Source organism: Artemia sp. Qi Xiang Cuo, chromosome 14, assembly GCF_049724085.1.
Source record: "Artemia sp. Qi Xiang Cuo chromosome 14, ASM4972408v1, whole genome shotgun sequence".
NCBI lineage: Eukaryota > Metazoa > Arthropoda > Branchiopoda > Anostraca > Artemiidae > Artemia > Artemia sp. Qi Xiang Cuo.
Window position 1 is genome coordinate 5,642,912 of NC_142807.1, and position 25,117 is coordinate 5,668,028.

The 25,117-nt window shown below is 33.3% G+C and overlaps 1 protein-coding gene across 1 annotated transcript in view; it reads right to left on the reverse strand.

The window, feature by feature from the left end:
* Positions 1–25,117, reverse strand: part of kkv (hyaluronan synthase-like protein kkv) — a 118,709-nt gene that overhangs the window by 49,965 nt on the left and 43,627 nt on the right. Inside the window, exons 7-11 of the mRNA XM_089100548.1 lie at positions 24,751–24,889; positions 21,352–21,554; positions 15,971–16,159; positions 14,840–15,119; positions 11,436–11,698 (exon numbers count right to left, since the gene is read on the reverse strand). Coding sequence (XP_088956674.1) covers positions 11,436–11,698; positions 14,840–15,119; positions 15,971–16,159; positions 21,352–21,554; positions 24,751–24,889 — 1,074 coding nt within the window. The remainder of the gene's footprint in view (positions 1–11,435; positions 11,699–14,839; positions 15,120–15,970; positions 16,160–21,351; positions 21,555–24,750; positions 24,890–25,117) is intronic.

The window sequence follows — 25,117 nt, forward strand, 5'->3', positions numbered from 1 at the left end:
GGTCTTTCCTCCAAATGAAAAGTTGAGATGGCTAGGCCTGTTTTACAGACGAAGGATGACATATTGCAAAAGATTGTGCTTTTTGGCCATCCACCTGGTACCGAAAAAAAAGAAGGTCTTTCCCCCAAAAGAAAATTTGATCCAGTCCATCTGATACCGAAAAAAAAGAAGGTCTTTCCTCCAAATGAAAAGTTGAGATGGCTAGACCTGTTTTACAAACGAAAGATGACAGATTTCCGAATATTGTGCTTCTTGACCATCCATCTGGGACCGAAAAAAGTAGGTTTTTCCCTCAGAAGAAAAGTTGAGATTGCTGGGCCTGTTTTACAGATAAGGGCTGACAGTTTTCCACAGATTGTTCTTTTTTGGCGATCCATCTGGACCGAAGAAAAATCAGGTCTTTACCCCAAAAGAAAACTTGAGATGGCTAGGCCTATTTTACCGATGAAAGATGACAGATTTCCAAAGATTGTGCTTTTTGGCCATCCATCTGGGACCGAAAAAAAAGCAGGTGTTTCCCCCAAATGAAAAGTTGAGATGGCTAGGCCTGTGTAACAGACGAAAGATAACAGATTGCCAGATTGTGCTGTTTAGCCATCCCTCTGATACCGAAAAAAGTAGGTTTTTCCCTCAAAAGAAAAGTTAAGATTGCTGGGCCTGTTTTACAGATAAGGGCTGACAGATTGCCAAAGATTGTTCTTTTTTGTAGATTCATCTGGACCGAAAAAAAAGCAGGTCTTTACCTCAAAAGAAAATTTTAGATGGCTAGGCCTGTTTTACCGATGAAAGATGACAGATTTCCAAAGATTGTGCTTCTTGGCCATCCATCTGAGACCGAAGAAAAAAAGGTTTTTACCCCGAAAAGAAAAGTTGAGATGACTTGGCCTGTTATAAAGACAAATGATGATATATCTCCAAAGATTATGCTTTTTGGCCATCCATCTGGGACCGAAGAAAAAGCAGGTTTTTCCCCGAATTGAAAAGTTGAGGTGATTTGGCCTTTTTTAAAGACAAAGGATGATATATTTCCAAAGATTGTGCTGTTTGGCCATCTATCTGGTACCGAAAAAAGTAGGTTTTTCCCTCAAAAGAAAAGTTGAGATTGCTGGGCCTGTTTTACAGATAAGGGCTGACAGATTGCCAAAGATTGTTCTTTTTTGGCGATCCATCTGGACCGAAAAAAAGCAGGTCTTTACTCCAAAAGAAAAGTTGAGATGGCTAGGCCTGTTTTACCGATGAAAGATGACAGATTACCAAAGACTGTGCTTTTTGGCTATCCATCTGGTACCGAAAAAAAGCAGGTCTTTCCCCCAAAAAGAAAAATTGAGATGGCTAGACCTGTTTTACAGCCGAAGGAAGATGCATTGCCAAAGATTGTGCTTTTTTTGCCATCCGTATAGGACCGAAGAAAAAGCTTTAGTCAAAAGCAAAGTTGATATGGCTGGGCCTGTTTTACAGATGAGGGATGATATATTACAAAAGATTGCGTTTCTTGGTCATCCATCTAGGACCAAGAAAAAGCAGGTCTTTCCCCCAAAAGGAAAGTTGATATGGCTGGGCCTGTTTTACAGATGAGGGATGACATATTATCAAAGGTTGTGCTTTTGAACATCCTAGGTTTGTTTTACAGACGAAGGAAAACAGATTCCCAAATATTGTGCTTTTTAGCCATTCATTTGAGGTCAAACAAAAAGGTAATTTGTTCTCAATTGGAGTAGAAGGAGGTTATATGGAAGGAATTGAACGAAAATGGAACTTCCGGGGGTGGGGGGCTTAAAGAGTTAGTCTGAAAACCTGTGGGGGTTTAGGAAGTTTATGGGCAGCTGTATTGGGCTCAGAGGACTTAGTGCTCCACTGAACCGTTGGTAGCAGTAGTAAGATAATAATGATATGACTAGTAATAAAAGTGAGTTACAATTTAGAATCAGCATATTTTCTATCTAAGACTAAGGCCAAACTCTGTTCCTAAAACGTATCTGTTTTGTTTTGTTTTTATAGAATATATTTATTCACTACAATAGATGAAGCTAACATGGGCATGGCATTATTAAAAAAAGGCAAATCAAAAAGAGATAAAGAAAAAATAGCAATATTAAAAACATAAAGTATCAATTGCTGCTTCAAGTTCAGAGTCATAAATAAGATTTTAAATACTTGATTTTACTTTCAATTAGGTATTTTTACTTAATGCTATATTTCCTGTAACAAAAACGTTACGCCATCAATTGCTTGATTATAGGCCACAAGTCTTGGTAATTTAATAAGTAGCATAGGTGTCTTTTGGATAGAACAAACAACCTTTTGTAGATATATCTCCAAAATAATAGGGGAGCTATCCTCCCCTTCATGCTTATTTGTAATAGGCCTATTTATTAGGGGATACTAGATGTTAAATCCCCTCTTTACATTGATTAGATGGGTTTTTCCAAAGAAGTTGAAAAATGTAGACATAAGAAAAAATTTAAGGCCTCGGCAACCATCACCACCTACAAATTGCAAAGACTGTGTACATGTTTAGGGACGAATGCAGGACTAGGTGGCAGCATGACATCTGGATCCGGAAGGACTATTATAAGTGGACTAAGTGCCAGTATGAGATCTGGAATGATATTTACAAGTGAACTAAGTGGCAGCATGACATCTGTAAGGACATTTATAAGTGGACTAAGTTGCTGCATGACATCTAGATGTAGAAGAATATTTATAACTGGAACTTGAAAAGGACAACTTGAACTGAAAAGCCCTATGGGTGTCCCTATGGGTGTAAACCATTTATTAAACAAACATTTAGCAAATGCCTGTGCAGTGTTTTTCTTTTGGAACGACATGATTTTTCAAGTGGCTGCGTGACATCTGAAGGATATTCATATAGTTTTTCAAATTTCATAGCTTCTACCCCTTCTCCGAGGGGCTGTGGAGGATCAAGCCATATACTTAAAGAAATAGTTGATAGATCTTTCAACTTTGCTGAATAAAATGACCATCTCAAAATTTTGATCGGTAGACTTTGGGGGAAAATGGACGTGGAAGGGGGGCTAGTTGCCCTTCAATATTTTGGGTCAACTAAAAATGACACTGGAACTTTTGATTTCCAATCAAATGAGCCTTCTTCAGATCTTCTAGGATAGCTGGGTCAATTCGATCACCCCTGGAAAAAAACCTACGTCTTTTATCTTGCTTCTGGCAAAACAAACATAAAATTCCACATTATAGTATGCAGGAGCTTGAAACCTCTACAGTAAGATTCTTTGATTTCTTTGGGATATATCCATTGTCACCAAAACTCTGTTTTTTAGAGTTTCAGTTTCTATTGAGTCGCATCACTTCTTACTTACAGTTCGTGGTAACGAACTGTTGGCACAGTTATATATAACACAGTGTTTCTTGTCTACAAAAATATAAACAAGAAAAAAAAGATGAAGAAAACAAGGGAACACATAATTGCTACCCATTCAAAAAAGGGATTTTCTTTGTTGCTCGTGATGGGTTGGGAAGCATTAACTTTCCAGCTTGAGGTTTTCGACAATGGCAATTTTAATGGTGCTATGGTGCGAAGTAATGCCTATGATGCAGGTAAAAAAAATAAGCGGCAGTGAGAATTACAAGCAATTGCGAGAAAATGAATATCAGAACGTGAAAAAAATGGAGTAGAAAACAGAATTGTGCTCCAGAAACGCCAAAATCTACACGAATGGTCCCATCTGCTCATTCAGTGAATCAGTGATTCGGTTTCTTTGTTGGTTCAGTTTGTTATAGTTTGTATCTTCTTTTATTTCCTTTTTTCTTTTAAGTGCTCCGTCTTGTTGTATATTGATTTGATGGGTTTTTCAATAAATAAATAAATAAACATCCATCCACGTTCTATGTGTTCCCTGGGGAGCCATCCATTTTCCCGAGGAAAGAGTAACAAAGCCGACTCATTTGGAGGTCGCTAATCACAACAAGAATATATATACCAGCCGACCACATGCCTAGTGATGGAGCCTGGCTTTGAAATTGGCTATAGTGTTTTTTCTTAACTGGCTTAACCACTAAAACGATCTAAAAAGGTCACAAATTTAAGGAAGAATTTGCATTTTGCCCATGGTGGTTGTATCGAACTTATGGCGACGCCATGGCATCAAGAAGAGGCTCACATTGTCTGCGATTACAAGATAAGTGACAATGCATTTCTTTCCTGTTAGAATACTGCGTCTTATTATATAGTGACAAAGCATTTCTTTCCTGTTAGAATACTGCGTCTTATTTATTTTTCGTTGGTGAACCCCTATTTACTCTACTGTTGTTCAGTGTGGTCGTCCACATTCATTGCACATCTTAGGCAGTTACGTGCTCTTCAGAATGGGGCTATCAGGATTCTTTCTAATATTGATTCTCGTTCGTCGGTAAGGGTTCTGTATAAGAGTTTACATATACTACCGATATCTGGTCTATTTGAGTTCGATAGAGCACAGTTAATGTTCGATATTTTGAGTGATGTAACGCCAGATTGCCTGCATAATATATCTTTTGTTCCGTTTCTGAACGTCATCAATATGGTACTCTTAACACAGGTATGATTCAACGACCAAGGAAACCATCGACTCGGTCTGGCTTCTCTCTCAGACACCGGCTTCCGTTAACATAGGAATAACTACCAGGTGAGATTCTAGACCAAATGGTTAGACTCGATTTCCGTAGGTTGCTAAGGGGCCATTGTGATGGTTATTATGATTTTGATTAGTGTGTTTTTTGTTGTTGTTTTTTTTTTGTTTTTTTTACCTCAAGTAGTGCCAAACAGTATGAGAATTGGTAGTGAATATTAATGGTACCCGTCGGGGAATTGAGTAAGCATGAGGTGCCTCGTCTTTTTTTTTTTTTTTTATCTTTAAAAGATGTGAGGATGTTAATTTGAAATGAGATAGTGACAAGCCTGGATTACCAGGCTTCTGAAAATTTGTAAATATATTTGTAAATAAATTGATTTCTCTGTATATATATATATAAAAAAAAAAAAAAAAAAAAAATCAATATATACAAGCCTGTCGCGTAGCCAAGCCGGGGCTCGGTCTCAAAATCGGCTATATAGTTTGTTTTTCTTCTTAAAATTGGCAAATTGACATTTCTGGCCACAAGAACGATCTAAATAGGTTACAACCTAAAGAAAGTATTCGTATTTTTCCCAGGTTGTCTGTATCAAACCTGTTGTGAACCTTCATGACATCAAGAAAAGGCTCAAATTGTCTGCGGTTAGAAGACAAGCGACATTGAGAATCCATATATAGAAGGGTATAGCGTGCCGAGTGCCGGGGCCCGGCGGCGAAGCCGCCGAGCTCCCGATACTATATATATATACTATAATAGAAAGAATAATGTTTTGAACTAGTCTATGGAACAACAAAAATGTTACGACTGATGTGATTTCTATTGGATAAAATATATTTATTTTTTTAGCATTTATCATCTTTGTCTTTTCGTTTTATTCACTCGCTGAAAATTATCCCCGTTCAGTCTCATCTTTACCTTAATATTTTTTGTTATTCTTCGGTTTTTTGTTTGTTTTGTAAGTCGCATATAGCCAGTACAAGACGTTAACATATACATGTTTTTTTTTATTATTATTTTTCTTATCCTTTTTCACCTTTGTTTTTCATTTTATTTGCTTACTTAAAATTATCCCCGTTTAGTCTTATCTTTTCTTTAATGTTATTTTTTTATTCTTTGTTTTTTGTCTTACGTCAAGTATAGCTAAAGTATAGCAAAGTATATCTTTTCTTTAATGTTATTTTTTGAACTCTTTGTTTTTTGTCGCACGTGAAGTATAAGCCAAGGTATAGCCAAGTAGATCTTTTCTTTAATGTTATTTTTTTACTCTTTGTTTTTTGTCGTACGTCAAGTATAGCCAAGGTATAGCTAAGTATATCTTTTCTTTAATGTTATTTTTTACTCTTTGTTTTTTGTCGTACGTCAAGTATAGCCAAGGTATAGCAAAGAATATCTTTTCTTTAATGTTATTTTTCTACTCTTTGTTTTTTGTCGTACGTCAAGTATAGCCAAGGTACAGCCAAGAATATCTTTTCTTTAATGTTATTTTTTTACTCTTTGTTTTTTTGTCGCACGTGAAGTATAGCCAAGGTATAGCAAAGAATATCTTTTCTTTAATGTTATTTTTTTACTCTTGGTTTTTTGTCGTACGTGAAGTATAGCCAAGTATCTCTTTTCTTTGATGTAATTTTTTACTCTTTGTTTTTTGTCGTACGTCAAGTATAGCCAAGTTATAGCCAAGTATATCTTTTCTTTATTGTAATTTTTTTTCACTTTTTTCTTTGTCGTTCGACAAGTATAGCAAATTTATAGCCAAGTATATGTTTTCTTTATTCTTATTTTTTAATCTTTGTTTTTTGTTGTACGTCAAGTATATCCAAGGTATATCCAAGAATATATTTTATTTAATGTTATTTTTTTACTCTTTTTTTTTGTAGTACGTCAAGTATAGCCAAGGTAAAGCCAAGAATATCTTTTCTTTAGTGTTATTTTTTTACTCTTTGTTTTTTGTCGTACATCAAGTATAGCCAAGATATAGCCAAGAATATCTTTTCTTTAATGTTATTTTTTTACTCTTTGTTTTTTGTCGTGCGTCAAGTATAGCCAAGGTATAGCCAAGTATATCTTTTCTTTAATGTTATTTTTTACTCTTTGTTTTTTGTCGTACGTCAAGTATAGCCAAGGTATAGCAAATAATATCTTTTCTTTAATGTAATTTTTTTTTCTTTGTTTTTTGTCGTACGTCAAGTATAGCCAAGGTATAGCCAAGTATATCTTTTCTTTAGTGTTATTTTTTTACACTTTGTTCTTTGTCGTGCGTCAAGTATAGCCAAGGTATAGCCAAGTATATCTTTTCTTTAATGTTATTTTTTACTCTTTGTTTTTTGTCGTACGTCAAGTATAGCCAAGGTATAGCAAAGAATATCTTTTCTTTTATGTTATTTTTTAATATTTGTTTTTTGTCGTTCATCAAGTATAGCCAAGATATAGCCAAGAATATCTTTTATTTAATGTTATTTTTTACTCTTTGTTTTTTGTCGTACGTCAAGTATATCCAAGGTATAGCAAATAATATCTTTTCTTTAATGTTAATTTTTTTATATTTTTTTTTTGTCGTAAGTCAAGTATATCCAAGGTAAAGCCAAGAATATATTTTCTTTAATGTTATTTCTTTACTCTTTGTTTTTTTTTGTTGCACGTGAAGTATAGCCAAGGTATAGCAAAGAATATATTTTATTTAATGTTATTTTTTTTACTCTTTGTTTTTTGTCGTACGTCAAGTATAGCCAAGGTAAAGCAAAGAATATCTTTTATTTAATGTTATTTTTTTACTATTTTTTTTTTGTCTTAATTCAAGTATAGCAAAGTTATAGCCAACTATATCTTTTCTTTATTGTTATTTTTTACTCTTTTTTTTTTGTCGTACGTCAAGTGTAGCCAAGGTATAGCCAAGAATATATTTTCTTTAATGTTATTTTTTAATCTTTGTTTTTTGTCGTACATCAAGTATAGCCAAGGTATAGCCAAGTATATCTTTTCTTTAATGTTATTTTTTACTCTTTTTTTTTTGTCGTACGTCAAGTATAGCCAAGGTATAGCAAATAATATCTTTTCTTTAATGTTAATTTTTTTTTTTTTTTTGTCGTACGTCAAGTATAGCCAAGGTAAAGCCAAGAATATATTTTCTTTAATGTTATTTATTTAATATTTGTTTTTTTTTGTTGCACGTGAAGTATAGCCAAGGTATAGCAAAGAATATATTTTCTTTAATGTTATTTTTTTTACTCTTTGTTTTTTGTCGTATGTCAAGTATAGCCAAGGTACAGCCAAGAATATCTTTTCTTTAATGTTATTTTTTTACTCTTTGTTTTTTGTCGTACGTAAAGTATAGCCAAGGTATAGCCAACTATATCTTTTCTTTAATGTTATTTTTTTACTCTTTGTTTTTTGTCGTACATCAAGTATAGCCAAGGTAAAGCCAACTATATCTTTTCTTTAGTGTTATTTTTTTACTCTTTGTTTTTTGTCGTACGTCAAGTATAGCCAAGGTATAGCAAAGAATATCTTTTCTTTAATGTTATTTTTCTACTCTTTGTTTTTTGTCGTACGTCAAGTACAGCCAAGGTACAGCCAAGAATATCTTTTCTTTAATGTTATTTTTTTACTCTTTGTTTTTTTGTCGCACGTGAAGTATAGCCAAGGTATAGCAAAGAATATCTTTTCTTTAATGTTATTTTTTTACTCTTGGTTTTTTGTCGTACGTGAAGTATAGCCAAGTATATCTTTTCTTTGATGTAATTTTTTACTCTTTGTTTTTTGTCGTACGTCAAGTATAGCCAAGGTATAGCCAAGTATATCTTTTCTTTAGTGTTATTTTTTTACACTTTGTTTTTTTTCGTGCGTCAAGTATAGCCAAGGTATAGCCAAGTATATCTTTTCTTTAATGTTATTTTTTACTCTTTGTTTTTTGTTGTACGTCAAGTATAGCCAAGGTATAGCAAAGAATATCTTTTCTTTAATGTTATTTTTTTACTCTTTTTTTTTTGTCGTACGTCAAGTATAGCCAAGGTTCAGCCAAGAATATCTTTTCTTTAGTGTTATTTTTTTAATCTTTGTTTTTTGTCTTACATCAAGTATAGCCAAGATATAGCCAAGAATATCTTTTCTTTAATGTTATTTTTTTACTCTTTGTTTTTTGTCGTGCGTCAAGTATAGCCAAGGTATAGCCAAGTATATCTTTTCTTTAATGTTATTTTTTACTCTTTGTTTTTTGTCGTACGTCAAGTATAGCCAAGGTATAGCAAATAATATCTTTTCTTTAATGTAATTTTTTTTTCTTTGTTTTTTGTCGTACGTCAAGTATAGCCAAGGTATAGCCAAGTATATCTTTTCTTTAGTGTTATTTTTTTACACTTTGTTCTTTGTCGTGCGTCAAGTATAGCCAAGGTATAGCCAAGTATATCTTTTCTTTAATGTTATTTTTTACTCTTTGTTTTGTCGTACGTCAGTATAGCCAAGGTATAGCCAAGAATATATTTTTTTACTCTTTGTTTTTTGTCGTACATCAAGTATAGCCAAGATATAGCCAAGTATATCTTTTATTTAATGTTATTTTTTACTCTTTGTTTTTTGTCGTACGTCAAGTATAGCCAAGGTATAGCAAATAATATCTTTTCTTTAATGTTATTTTTTTTTCTTTGTTTTTTGTCGTACGTCAAGTATAGCCAAGGTAAAGCCAATAATATATTTTCTTTAATGTTATTTATTTACTCTTTGTTTTTTTGTTGCACGAGAAGTATAGCCAAGGTATAGCAAAGAATATATTTTCTTTAATGTTATTTTTTTTACTCTTTGTTTTTTGTCGTACGTCAAGTATAGCCAAGGTACAGCCAAGAATATCTTTTCTTTAATGTTATTTTTTTACTCTTTGTTTTTTGTCGTACGTCAAGTATAGCCAAGGTATAGCCAAGTATATCTTTTCTTTAATGTTATTTTTTACTCTTTGTTTTTTGTCGTACGTCAAGTATAGCCAAGGTATAGCAAATAATATCTTTTCTTTAATATAATTTTTTTTTCTTTGTTTTTTGTAGTACGTCAAGTATATCCAAGGTATAGACAAGTATATCTTTTCTTTAGTGTTATTTTTTTACACTTTGTTCTTTGTCGTGCGTCAAGTATAGCCAAGGTATAGCCAAGTATATCTTTTCTTTAATGTTATTTTTTACTCTTTGTTTTTTGTCGTACGTCAAGTATAGCCAAGGTATAGCCAAGAATATATTTTCTTTAATTTTATTTTTTAATATTGGTTTTTTGTCGTACATCAAGTATAGCCAAGGTATAGCCAAGAATATCTTTTATTTAATGTTATTTTTTACTCTTTGTTTTTTGTCGTACGTCAAGTATAGCCAAGGTATAGCAAATAATATCTTTTCTTTAATGTTATTTTTTTTTCTTTTTTTTTTGTCGTACGTCAAGTATAGCCAAGGTAAAGCCAAGAATATATTTTCTTTAATGTTATTTATTTAATCTTTGTTTTTTTTTTGTCGCACGTGAAGTATAGACCAGGTATAGCAAATAATATATTTTATTTAATTTTATTTTTTTTAGTGTTTATTTTTTTTAGTACTTCAAGTATAGCCAAGGTAAATCAAAGAATATCTTTTCTTTAATTTTATTTTTTTAATATTTTTTTTTTGTCGTAAGTCAAGTATAGCCAAGTTATAGCCAACTATATCTTTTCTTTAATTTTATTTTTTACTCTTTGTTTTTTGTCGTACGTCAAGTGTAGCCAAGGTATAGCCAAGAATATCTTTTCTTTAATGTTATTTTTTACTCTTTGTTTTTGTCGTACATCAAGTATAGCCAAGGTATAGCCAAGTATATCTTTTCTTTAATTTTATTTTTTACTCTTTGTTTTTTGTCGTACTTCAATTATAGCCAAGGTATAGCAAATAATATCTTTTCTTTAATGTTAATTTTTTTTTTTTTTTGTAGTACGTAAAGTATAGCCAAGGTACAGCCAAAAATATATTTTCTTTAATGTTATTTTTTTACTCTTTGTTTTTTTTTGTCGCACGTGAAGTATAGCCAAGGTATAGCAAAGAATATATTTTCTTTAATGTTATTTTTTTACTCTTTGTTTTTTGTCGTATGTCAAGTATAGCCAAGGTACAGCCAAGAATATCTTTTCTTTAATGTTATTTTTTTACTCTTTGTTTTTTGTCGTACGTCAAGTATAGCCAAGGTATAGCCAACTATATCTTTTCTTTAATGTTATTTTTTTACTCTTTGTTTTTTGTCGTACATCAAGTATAGCCAAGTATATCTTTTCTTTAATGTTATTTTTTTACTCTTTGTTTTTTGTCGTACGTCAAGTATAGCCAAGGTATAGCCAACTATATCTTTTCTTTAATGTTATTTTTTTACTCTTTGTTTTTTGTCGTACATAAAGTATAGCCAAGGTATAGCCAAGTATATCTTTTCTTTAATGTTATTTTTTTACTCTTTGTTTTTTGTCGTACGTCAAGTATAGCCAAGGTACAGCCAAGAATATATTTTCTTTAATGTTATTTCTTTACTCTTTGTTTTTTTTTGTTGCACGTGAAGTATAGCCAAGGTATAGCAAAGAATATATTTTCTTTAATGTTATTTTTTTTACTCTTTTTTTTTTGTCGTACGTCAAGTATAGCCAAGGTACAGCCAAGAATATCTTTTCTTTAATGTTATTTTTTTACTCTTTGTTTTTTGTCGTACGTCAAGTATAGCCAAGGTATAGCCAAGTATATCTTTTCTTTAATGTTATTTTTTTGCTCTTTTTTTTGTCGTACGTCAATTATAGCCAAGGTAGTCTCAGAAAGTATTTATTTACACAGATACCAAAGACCAAGCAAATGAATTAATTTTAAATCTACCTGACTCCATCTCTTTCTATGTCGGATTTTTGACTTGTCCTTCAGGTGAGCACACATTTTAGTTTTTCCTGGTAGAATCCACTCGAGTCTACCTCCATATGGTGTAGGATATTTTTTCGGGGGCCGAATGCGGATATTTGTCTGATGGACATGACTTGCAGCCTCGTCCATGGTGTTAATCAGCTGTTTGACGAACATGTTTATGACATTCTCTTCCTCATTGTCATCGGACGCTTCAAAACAATCATCAAAGAAGATGTGGGCTGCAAAATAAAAATTTATTTCACAGCTACATGTTACACAAATAAAATGTAGTTTAAATAGGGCTAAACTTAGATATTACACAGAAAACACATAAAAGGAAGAACATGAAATGAATAAAAAAAGAAATAAATAAATTTAACAAATTATTTGATGATCCGTTCTTAGATGAACGGAGCCCTATTATTAAAAGTAGTATTAAGAAGGTGTTTTGAGAGTTTAAGAGGTGTTTTGAAAATTAATACTAAGAAGACTAGGTCGGACTAAGAATCAAGCAGGGAAAATAGGTGATGTTACTTAAGGAAAAAATCGATCAAGTGGATAACTTCGCTCATCCGGGTAGCACTATTAGTAAAGATGGTAGATGCAGTAAAGATGCAACAAGCAGAATAGCCAAGAGGGTAGGTGTTTTTCACTATTGAAAGGAGTTTGAATGAATAGGGAGATAAGTGCAAACTATAAAAGCGTGAACTAAGATTAATATTTTGAAAGTCATGTAGTGTCATTAGTCAGGTATTCTTCGAGGACGTGGACGCTTCAGAAGACTGAGGAAGATTTAGCAAATATCTTCCAGGGGAGTTCCCTAAGGGTAGTTTTATGTACTTGTTTTACTGACTGCATATTCAAGAATAAGCTTACAACAAAATTGTTTAATTCCACTATCTAGGATCATAATGAAAGTTAGGTTCAAAGGACTATGCCAAGTTTTATGGATGAAAGATGGTATATTGCTAACGATCGTGCTTTTTAGTAATTCATCCGAGACGGTATATACCATAGAGCATTACAGGGGGGAGGGTATTTGATGATGCATATGCCTTTACTGCTTACTTGTGTTCGTTAAGCAACTATCTATTTATCTATTCCCGAATGGGGGGTTAAGAGTGAGCTTTGAATGGATTTGGGTGGGGGAGAAGCATGTGCAGGTGTGTTGGCCTCGAGTGGCTTGATGATGCAGTGAACTATTAGTAGTAGTCGCAGTAATAGTAATATTAATTCCATGAAAACAATATTTTGCTATTTTATCTGAGGGGGGGGGTATCAATATTGACAACCACCCATTCAATATTTAATGGCAGCATGTCTGCATTGAAGCTAATAATGAAAATTTAACGATCAGTTAGATTTTCAATCGATTTGAATTTCGGCTGTTATGTCAAAGCACTTTGTCGAATTTCAATGTGTTTAACTACGTTGATATCCATGGTGATGAAAAAGACGACCAAGCTCGACAAAGTTTGACTGAAATCGACTAAAGATCTAAAGACCAAGCTCGACAAAGTTTGACTGAAATCGACTAAAGATCTAGAGACCAAGCTCGACAAAGTTTGACTGAAATCGACTAAAGATCTATAGACCAAGCTCGACAAAGTTTGACTGAAATCGACTAAAGATCTAAAGACCAAGCTCGACAAAGTTTGACTGAAATCGACTAAAGATCTAGAGACCAAGCTCGACAAAGTTTGACTGAAATCGACTAAAGATCTAAAGACCAAGCTCGACAAAGTTTGACTGAAATCGACTAAAGATCTAAAGACCAAGCTCGACAAAGTTTGACTGAAATCGACTAAAGATCTAAAGACCAAGCTCGACAAAGTTTGACTGAAATCTACTAAAGATCTAAAGACCAAGCTCGACAAAGTTTGACTGAAATCGACTAAAGATCTAAAGACCAAGCTCGACAAAGTTTTACTGAAATCGACTAAAGATCTAAAGACCAAGCTCGACAGAGTTTAACTGAAATCAACTAAAGATCTAAAGACCAAGCTCGAAGCTCGACAAAGTTTGACTGAAATCGACTAAAGATCTAAAGACCAAGCTCGACAAAGTTTGACTGAAATCGACTAAAGATCTAAAGACCAAGCTTGACAAAGTTTGACTGAAATCGACTAAAGATCTAAACCACATAAGCACACTTCTTAAGTTCATGAAGGACATTGTCCTTCAATTAAAACAAAGAAATATTTCATTGTAAAAAACTTAGTTTCTCCTTTGAGTAAATAATTTCCAATTCGCAGGAAGAACGCCTCCATTGTGTAGTGTTCAGCTGTAAGCCACTGGATTTGAAACTGAGATAACTTCAATCAGCTTCGAACCGCTGTTGAGCACATACTTGAATAGATGAAGGAGCACAGTGAGAGAATCAACGAAGCAATCAACTTTTTGGAATGTTTTTGCCTTTTTTTTTACCATCTTCGCAAAATACTACTCAAAGGTCCAACTTCAAAACTTCGATAGGGCCGGTAGATTCTGATGATGAATCGCAGATAAAGAAGGTAAAGAAGAAAAAGATAGAGAGAGAAACACTAATCAAAATGAAATATAACAAAAATGTAATAAATAAAAGAAAAGTTTAGTGATGTATAGTAATATATCGTATGTAGTCTGCCAAAACATAGTATCTACTGTAAAGACTAGTATCTACTAGTATTCAGTGGCGTAGTTTAGTTGAGGCAGAGACCCACTCCGAACTCCCATTAAAAATACTGGAGCTAAGCCCCTGCTAGTATCTACAACCAGATCTCGATCCGAGGCACCCAACAGCGCAGTCAGAACTACCTCCTTTAGTTTGTGTGATAGAACCTAGTCTCTACAATTGATAAAAGCTTAGTTTACCAGCTTTCCGCAGTCGAAATTTTTTTGGGTGAAAATTTGAAAATCCAGATGCTTGGTTCTGGCAGTGCATTAGTATTGCGTCACTATAACGTCTCTGTAAGTGGCTTAATAAATTTCTAGTATAATTGTTATTGTTATTATAAGTACAGCAAGACGATCAAAAAGAGTGGCACCAGAAGACTGAAATATAGAGATTCAAATTAAATTCTTTTAACAGTTTTTTGTTGTAGCTTCAACGGAACTTTATTCCATGTTGTTATAAGGCAAAACACAGAATTAGGAAAAAAAAAAAATTATTTAAACTCAAAGTGCTTTATCCAAACCTCAAATTTTCTGCAGACAAACTTAAACACATTTGGTTTATTTTATGCAAGAAGTAAAATGTAATACATTATTTCTATATAATTAAATTGTGTTTTCTATAAATGATCAAACAATCTTCCAAAGTCAACAAATTCATTTTCTTTTCATCCCTCTATTTTACTTATTTTTTTGGCTTTCCAGGCAATTAAATCTTTCCCACTTACTCTCAAACTTGTAATAATCCGGGTCAACAATTTTCAAGTATTTTTGAGCAACTCGCCGAGCACTCTGATCTTCATCCATACGGAAAATTGACTTCAGCATTTCCATCATCTCCTCTGTGGTTTCATGCCACATAGTGGCACAAGCATAAATTTGTGTGATCGAATCAGATGCTTTCACAGTTTTGGGCTCTGTACTACTCGTTTCTGTATGAATAGATATAGTCTCATAATACTGCCCCATTTCCCCATCACCTGTGGCATCTATGTCCAGTTCTAATTCCTGAAATAAGTTTAATTAGTAATCAGCGTCAATGCACTAAGGTTAGGTTAGGCAACTGTATAAATAATATAACAGTAAGATCAAAGCTTATTGATTTTTGGCACTACATCCTCAGCGCGTACAAACAGTTCCTCCCATTTACTCTGTCATGAGCGGGTCAGTGTAAATTTGTGAGTCACTGAGTAATGGTGTGAATTTGCATTATTCGTAATTGCGAAAGCAGAAAGAAACGAGGTGACCCGGCGAAGTGGTTTGCTTATGTATGTTTTCTAAAAAGGGGGGCGGAGGGTTGATTATATATATATATATATATATATATATATATATATATATATATATATATATATATATATATATATATATATATATATATATATATATATATATATATATATATATATATATAAAATAAAATATAAATATATATATATATATATATATATATATATATATATATATATATATATATATATATATATATATATATATATATATATATATATATATATATATATATATATATATATATATAACCAGTTAATTTACTATAAAAGCGTTCCATTAAATGACAAAAGTCAGAATTATTGGAAGTGATTCAATTCCACAAGGGAAAAATCAAGGCAGAGAGGCAGAATCGTGTGATTTTTTTTTTTAAATACATGATAACGTCAATATATAATATAGTTAACTTTTACAACTCTTTTATTTGCCTTTTTAGCATACTATCTACACTTATCTGATATCTATCTAATTAACGTCCATCTAACAGTTATCTAACTCCATGATCATATATTGAGGCAAAAGTACTGGTCCGATTTTTCGCAAAGAGATTATCAGTTTCGAATTCTTACTTCCGTTTTAACGTCTCCTTCGTCATCTCTCCGTCTCATAAGGCCCATACCCTGGTCGAGCAGGAATGCATTGTAGAAAGGTGAAATAAACAATTTCTCTGTGGACGCAAGACGTTCGCATTTGGGTGTCCAAATATGCAAGGTGATCCAGGTTTGGGAGAGTAACCAAAGTAGCCACACCCAGGCATGCTAAAAACAGATAAACAATACTTTTTAATGGTTACTATTATTATTATTTATTATTTTATATTATTGTTATTTATTATTATTATTTATTAAAACAATAATAAATTAATCCTACCTTACGAAGTAAGAAATTGCAAAGCATGAACCGAAAAAAATGGACAAAAAGAGAAAGGAAAGTAGTTGTTAAACAACAAAAAATGGATGAAAAGACTTGAAATTTTTCTAATATAAATCCCGAAATCTTCAGGAATTAACACCCAAAGAAGACTATATCCTGCTTATAAAAATTATTTAAAGAAAGAAGCATCACTATTTGCTTAATTACTTTTAATTTAATTAAAATTTAATAAAATTGTACTAATAAGTTTTAGTTTAATAAATTTTATTAATTAATTTTTATCTTTTTTTTAATTTCAATTAAATATAACTTTTAATTTAATTTTTTTTTTTAATTATAATAATTCGGTAATTAGTTTATTAATTTAGATTTTATTTTAATCAAGAGTTTTAATTGGATTCCTTTGAGAGTCTTAAGAAAGAAAGGGAGGTAAGGAGAAGTCTAAGGAAAGTAAGCGAATAGAATCTTAGGCAGCGCAATAGCGCTGCCTAAGCATAGAACAATGTTGGAACAATGTATTTTTTTTCTTGGTCTTAGACCAGGGCACTTCGTATCGAAGGAGTTGTCGTAGAAACTTCAAAAAGGGCTCATTCGATTGGAAATTAGAGTGGCTTGTTCCCTTTTTAATAGACGAAAGTGATTGGTAGTAGAATATAGTAGAATATTTTTATTTATAACACGTACATAATTAAATGTCACAAAACAGCGCACATGCCTGGTGGCATACTTTAGCGCTGAAAATATTGCCAACGAAAATACACAGCCATTTTCTAACTAAATTTTACAACAACGAAAAAGAAAGTCCTAATGAAGAAAATGCTTAGCATGCCATAAGATATTTCTTCACCAGTCTTAGAAAATGTCGCTTGTTGCTGCATTCTCGAACTGATGCAGGAATTGAGTTCCAGATTTTTGGGCCAATGTGACGGATGCTGAATCCCGCTCTCGATGTCGGGCGAATTTCGCACGAAAAGTCTGAACGATGCGTAGTAGGATAATTATGAAATTGAGAATTAGTTGAGAAAATGCCGGAGAAATTTACAGGTAAATTAATATATTGATAATCATGACAAATACTAGAGATATAAATTAAATGAAGTTGGTCCAAAGAGAAAATTCCCGAAGTCCCATATAGGTGTCTAACTGAAGTTCTGCAATCAGCATTAAAAAGAATCCTCATTGCTTTATTCTCAAGTATTTGGAGAGACTTGAAAACAGACGAAAAGGTAGATGCCCAAACCAAAATGCAATAGAGAAAATATGGGTGGACGAAAGAATAATAAATAGATTTTAGAATAGCTTTAGGAAAAAAGTGACAAAGACGAGTTAGCATGCCAATATTTCGGGAAATTTTTAACGACAGTGTTTTTACATATTTATGAAACGACAAATTTTTATCTAAAATAATCCCAAGATATTTGAACTGATATGTAACACCCCTTTCACGCCCACTATTTCCCCAAACACATCCAATCAAAATTTTGAGATAGCCATTTGTTCAGCGTAGTTGATTTCCAGATAGAAATTACGTTTTTGAGGAGGACACTCCCCTACTGCCCTCAGGGCACGGGCTGTAGGTTATGCCTTGGGGCATATTAGGTTATTTATAGAAGGCGTTGTCGTAGAAACTTCAAAAAATGCTCGTTCGATTAGAAATTCAAAGAGCTAGTGCCCTTTTTAATATTCGAAAGTGATTGAAGGGTAACTAACCCCCCTCTCACGCCCACCTTTTCCCCAAACACATCCAATCAAAATTTTGAGATAGCCATTTTGTTCAACGTCGTTGAATGTTCTGGAAATTTGGTCTTTGAGGATGACAACCCCCCACAGCACTCAGGGAAAAGGGTTGTAAGTTATGCCCTGGGGGCATATAAGGTTTTTATAGAAAGCGTTGTTGTAGAAACTTCAAAAAGGGCTCATTCGATTGGAAATGGAAATGGTTAGTGCCCTTTTTAATAGTAGAAAGTGATTGAAAGGCAATTAATACACCTTCCACACCCACCATTTTCCCAAACAGATCAAATCAAAATTTTGAGATAGCCATTATCTTCAAAGCAGTTGAAAGTTCTGGAAATTATATTTTTGAGCAGGAGCCTCCCCCCAGAGTCTTCGGGGCAAGGGTTATAGGTTATCTCCTGGGGGACATATAAGGTTTTTATTGAAAGCTTTGCCATAGAAACTTGAAAAAGGGCTCACTCGATTGGAAATTCAAAGGGCTAGTGCCTATTTAATACTTAAAAGTGATTGGAGGGCAATTAATCCCCCTCTCACGCTCACTTTTTCCCCACAAACATCCAAAAAGGACTTTGATATAGCAATTGTATTACATATAATTCAAATTTGTGGAAACTAGGTTTATGGATATGACACCCCCCCCCCCACAGCGCCATGGCCATGAGGACATATTTGACTCGGGGGGCGTATGAGGTTCTTATAGAAAGCGTTGTCGAAGAAATTGCAAAAAGGGCTCATTCAATCGGAAATTGAAAGGGCTACTGCTCTTAGTAACAGTCGAAAGTGACTGGTGGGCAACTACCTCCCCTCATGCCAACGATTTCCCCAAACGCATCCAATCAAAATTTTGAGATATTCATTTTGTTCAACGTAGTTAAAAGGTCTGGAAATTTGGTCTTTGAGGATGACAACCCCCTCAGAGCCCTCAGAGCAAGGGTTGTAAGTTATGGCTTGGGGGAATATAAGGTTTTTATATAAAGTGTTCTTATATAAACTTCAATAAGAACTTATTTTATTCTGAATTGTTAAAGATAGCGCCCTTTTTACTAGTCGAAAGTGAGTGGAAAGCAACTAACCCGCCTCTCATATTCACCATTTCCCCAAACACATCCGATCAAAGTTTAGAGATATCCATTTTGTGTCAGCGTATTTGAAAGTTCTGGAAATTATGTATTTGAGGATGACAAACCCCCCAGAGCCCCCAGGGCGAAGGTTGTAAGTTATGCCCTGGGGACATATGAGGTTTTTATATATAGTGTTGTCGTATAAACTTCAAAAGGGGCTCATTCACTTGGAAATTGAGAGTGCTAGTGCCCTTTTTAATAGTCGAAAGTTTTTGGAGGGTAACTAACCCCCTTCTCACGCCCACAATTTCCCCAAATACACCCAATCAAAATTTTCAGATAGCCATTTTGTTCAACATTTTTGAAAGTTCTGGAAATTAAAACTGGAATCGGAGGACAAATACCCCCCCCCCCCTCACGCCCATCATTTCCCCAAACACTTCCGATCAACATTTTGATATAGCCATTTTGTTAGAGGTAGTTGAAGGGTCCGAAAATTATGTCTTTGAGTATGACGACCCCCCACAACTCTCAGTGCTAAGGTTGTATGTTATGCCCGGGGGGCATAAAAGGTTTTTATAAGAAGCATTGTCGTAAAAACTTCAAAAAGGACTAATGTTTTTGGAAATTGAGAGGCCTACTATCCTTTTTAATAGTCGAAAGTAAACGGAGGGAGAATCCCCCCCCACGCCCATCATTTCCCCAAATATTTCCAATCAACATTTTGATATGTTCATGTTGTTCAGCGTAGTTGAAAGGTCTGGAAATTTAAGAATGACACCCCCTCCCCTAATAGCCCTCAGGAGCAGGGTCATGAACTATGCCTTTGGGACATGTCAGGTTTTTATAGAAATTTTTTTCGTAGAAGCTTCCAAACGGTTTCATTTGATTAGGAATTGAGGAATAGTGCCTTTTTTATTAGTCAAAAGTGATCAGAGGGAAAATCCCTCACCCCCCCTCCCACGCCCATCGTTTCCCCACACTTCCAATAAAAATTTGAGATTAAACGTATTAAAACGTATCAAACGTATCAACGTATTAAAAGAGCTCATTCGTAAAATGAGCGGAAGAAATCAAAAATTAAACACTACGATTAGTGTCATAATTTTGAAAAAAGTTTATGTTGTTAAAAATTCTTGAAAAAGTTTCTCCAGCATATAAATAGCAGGTTAAACTATAAATTCTTAAAGGAAAACCGGAAAGACTCAAACTATTATTTAATTTTTTCCCCTGAAAAGTCCATGTCAATATAAAACGAACAGAAATTAATTAAAAAAACTTTTTCTATAAAATAAGTTTTTCAACAAAAAGTGAAGAGCTCTATCAAACCAAAAATGAACGAAAATAGAATCAAACAATCTACCAAGCATACAACTACCACAAATCAGTATCAATAAATAAATGAAACCTCTATGATTTCTAAAAGCCGGAATATAATTTGTGCTTTACTGAAAAAATTCTTTTAAATGTTTTCACTTTTATAACTAAGAAATCAAAAATTAATTAAGATTTTAGGGAATAAATATCAGCATATGTATATTGCACTGACAATGCACATTTTTTTCAGTAAATTCGTCTGAATATTTTTCAGCAAAGTACAAATTATATTCTGGCTTTTACAAATCATAGGGGTTTTGAACCCTACTCATATTAATTTCTGCTCGTTTTGAGCTTGACTCTGTTATCTATTTTAATTTCTGTTTGTTTTGGGTTTCATTTATTTATTGATACTGATTTTGTGGAAAAAGTTTTTTTTAATTAATTTTTAAAAAAAGTCTGTTCATTGGAACTTTTATGCCCTTAAGTAATTCCATAGCAAAGTAATGTCACACACTTTCTAGCTATTTTTTTGCTGAAAAAAAAAATTAACAAATATTTAAAGTTCGTATTTATAACGTGAATTTTAAATTTTAGTCACTAAAAAATCCTAAAAAGTCACTAAAAAATTTTAGTCACTAAAAATAAGAAATGGGTGTTCGTTTAACCTGGTTGGTTGCTTTGTTGTATAGCTCCTCCTCTTAAAACCATGCCTGTAAATATTATTGGCCTAGACGATTACAATATTAGTCTCATTTGACGCCTGGTGCACCACCGTTACTTTTTTTTTTACTCAGATATGCATTACGAAGCTAAGCAGAATTCATTCTTATGCAGTCACTCTACGAATATAACATGGGTATAATAATGGGTATATATGGTATAAAGTTACGTTGATGTACACCAGACTGTTGAAAATGTCCTAGAAACAAATTTAAAAAAAAACTTATAAATAAACTTACTTGACTAAGTATCAAATCATTTAAGAAATCACCAGTAGGGCATTCAAAGAACAGATAATCTGGCAGCGTTCCTTGCAGTATACAGGCGTTGTTGTTTCGAACACCACAAGCTGCAATCAGCAGTGACACAGAAACGGGAACAATAAGGTTTACAGGAAATGCAAAACTGAAGCCTTGAATACAGATCTTGCACGCAAATTTACCTGAAATTTTTTTTTTTAAATAAAGCATAAAGAAAACAATGAAATCGAAAACTAGATTATTTAGATTTAGTTATGGCCTTAATGAATGAATTTGGCTTCAAATATCAGCAGTAGCGTCAATTCGCGAAAATGTTTGAGGGAGCCAAAATGTATTTTTCAAAATCTAGGGGGCCAATTTTGCTTTTTTTTTATCAATGGAAACACCAAAAAATGATATTTCTAAATCTAGCGGCGAGCTAAAAATTTAGGGAAGGAAGCAAATGCCATCTCCAGCCAACTGACACCACGGAATATAAGTAGTTTCTACTCTCTATATTGAGAAGTTTTGAAAACGCAATTTAAATAAAATAAAATATTATGGTTTGATAAAATTAAGACTTTTGAAATTTATTCAGGGCCAAAAATAGCCAAAAAAAAATGCACAAGACAAAGTCACTACTATCTTTAAAATTAAAGCAGGAACTTATGGCATTTTTTTTCTCTCTGTCTCTCGGAATCTCCCAAAGATTATATTGATCAGCCAAAGTTGACAAAGTTAAGATCAGTTGAACTCGGGTTTTATATATATGGACAGCAGTAGGTAAATGCTACTTAAGATTAATTTATTATCCAATTTTACAAACACTTTGACCAACGCCTCGTATCACCTAATACAAGCAGTCCAATTTTAATGTTCATTTAAACATTTAGACCAGCCACTGTCCAAATTGTCTCATAATTTCAATGGTGCTATCCAATTACAATTTTTGAAGGATATTCTGACTGTCCAGCCGTGACTTAGTTCAAACCCGTTTAACTTTGATTTTATATTTATGCTCAGCTGCAAGTAAATGCTAATTTTGGCACTGAATTATGTTTTAAAACGTTCTTTACATTTTTTAGATTGCAAAATTCGTTTAAAATTGGTTAAAAATCGTAAAAGTTCGGAACGAATGGTCTGCATGTGAAAAAGTTAATTTAGTTTAATAGCATAATTCTTGTTCGGTGAGCGAATCTACCTAAGACTAATGAATCCAATGATAAAAGTATCTTGTCCTTTTGCTGCAAGTTCGAGCTGTAAGTTTGTCACAAAATCGGTTGTTTCGGAGAAAACATAAATGCTAAGGCTCATTTATTTTTAGATTTTAAAAATATCGTTATTAAACTTGTACCAGTACTCACCATCAGTCAATAGTAATTACTTTTTTTTTCTTCTTTTTTTTGTTCGCCATGAGTGTGTGTGTGTTCGAATAAATTTAAAACCAACTTAAACCATAATAATTCGTAGCTGTAGACTTGTCACAAAATCACTTGTTTCAAAAAAATATTAATAGTAAACTTTTCAAATGCCAAGCAGCTGGAAACTCGGGAAACTGCTGCTCAAAGATGCTTGTCAAAATGTGAGCTGAAACCTAGTTGACACTAAAATCACAGTGGGAACGAGCATTTAGTTCTTTTGTAATTTGTCGAGCGTTGGGTGCCAAGAGAACCAGTTTAAACCTGTTTGATGGCAGGATAGTACCCTCAGGGGGTATTATCCCGCCATGAGTTTTTTTACTTTCTTATTTTGATTCAGCTGATTTAAAAAAATAAGTGAGCTGAACCTAGTTGACACTAAAATCTCAGTGGGAATGAGCCTTTAGTTCTTTTGTATTTGTCGAGCGTTGGGATCCAAGAGAACAAGTTCAAACCTGTTTGTTGTAAGACCATCTTCTTCAAGGAGTTGCAGACCCTTGAGGTAAATATAGCCAGGGAACTAGCTCGGTTTTGAATTGCTGTGCCGGCCTCAGGGGGCATTATCCTGCCATGAGTTTTTTTTACTTTCTTATTTTGATTCAGCTGATTTAAAAAAATAAGTGAGCTGAACCTAGTTGACACTAAAATCTCAGTGGGAATGAGCCTTTAGTTCTTTTGTATTTGTCGAGCGTTGGGATCCAAGAGAACCGGTTCAAATCTTTTTGTTGTAAGACCACCTTTTTCAAGGATTTGCAAACCCTTGAGGTAAATATGACTCAAATTTGCATTGATATGTTGACCTCAGGTGGCTTCGCCTTGCCATGATTTTTTCTTTCTTCTTCTTCCTTCTTTGGATTCAATTGAATTTCAAAAACTAGCGTGAACTGAACCTAGTTAATACGAATATATATCTGGGAAATAAGCCTTTAATTCTTTTTTAATTTGTTGAGCGTTGGGACCCAAGAGAAATGTTGATAGATCTATGAATAAATAAAAGTTCAAATAGGGATAAACCCTTTTAATAGACTGAAAAATTTCACAAAAAAATACTTGACATTTTGGTCACATATGACCGTCATCAGTAGCAATGCTGATGAACTACTCAAGTATTACTACTGATGACGGTCACTGCATATGTGACCGGAATATCTAGTATTTTTTGTGAAATTTATCACTGTCTATTAAAAAGGTTTATCCCTATTTGAACTTTTATTTATCATCATGGTTTGCCAGTGTGATCTTCAAAATTATCTAGATGTACGAATATTTATCCTTTGTAACAAATAGTAAATAAATCTTACCAAAAACATAGCAAATCCAGGCAGACAAAAAATTTGAATCGTGAGCACATGGGATGGTATGCTAGACCAAGCGTCCTGGGCCTCAAAAGTTTGAAATCTATCTATATTTGCATCACTGACGAGAGAACTTCTAAGTGGACCCTAAATATAAATTAAATTAAAAAAAACAAGTTTTTTCAACTGTAAGTAAGGAGCAACATTAAAACTAAAAACGAACAGAAACTATTACGTATATGAGAGGGTTTCCCCCTAGTCAAATCCTCACTCATTGCGCTAAAATTTGAATTTCGTTCGAATCACAAACCACTGAATCACAAAGGCCGTATAATTAAAAAAGATATATTTTTTGAAAGTACTAAAAAAAACCTTTAGCGTATAGAGCGAGGTATTAAATATGGGGTAAACCCCCTCATATACGTAATAGTTTCTGTTCGTTTTTAGTTTTAATGTTGCCCCTTACTTTCAGTTGAAAAAATTTGTTTTCTTATTTAATTTCTGATCGTTTTTAACTAATGCTTGGAAATCTGGCGCCCCCTTCATAGAAATATCCCTTTCCCCATGAAATAATTATCCATGGAAAGATACCCCCCGTAACCCCCTCTTCCGAACCCCCCCCCCACCAGAAAAAAATCCCTCCTAATAATAAACTTTTTTTCTAATACACAATAAATAAATCTTACCAAAAACATAGCAAAGCCAGGCAGAAAAAATTTGAATCGTGAGCACATGGGATGGTGTGCTAGACCAAGCGTCCTGTGCCTCAAAAGTTTGAAATCTATCGATCTTTGCATCACTGACTAAAGAACTTCTAAGGGGACCCTAAAAATAAAAATCATTAATGACCCTAAAAAATGTTATTTATTTCTAAGAAAATATAAAACTTAGGTATAATTGACTCACAAATCATTAAAACATATAAGCAAAACACTGAATTGAACTTAAGGTTACTATATCATAATTTTTCTCGAAGTTGCTTGTTTCTTTCTCTTAAAGTGTGGGTACACGAAGCTCATACCTTGGGGGGAAATTACAATATATCTTCTGGTG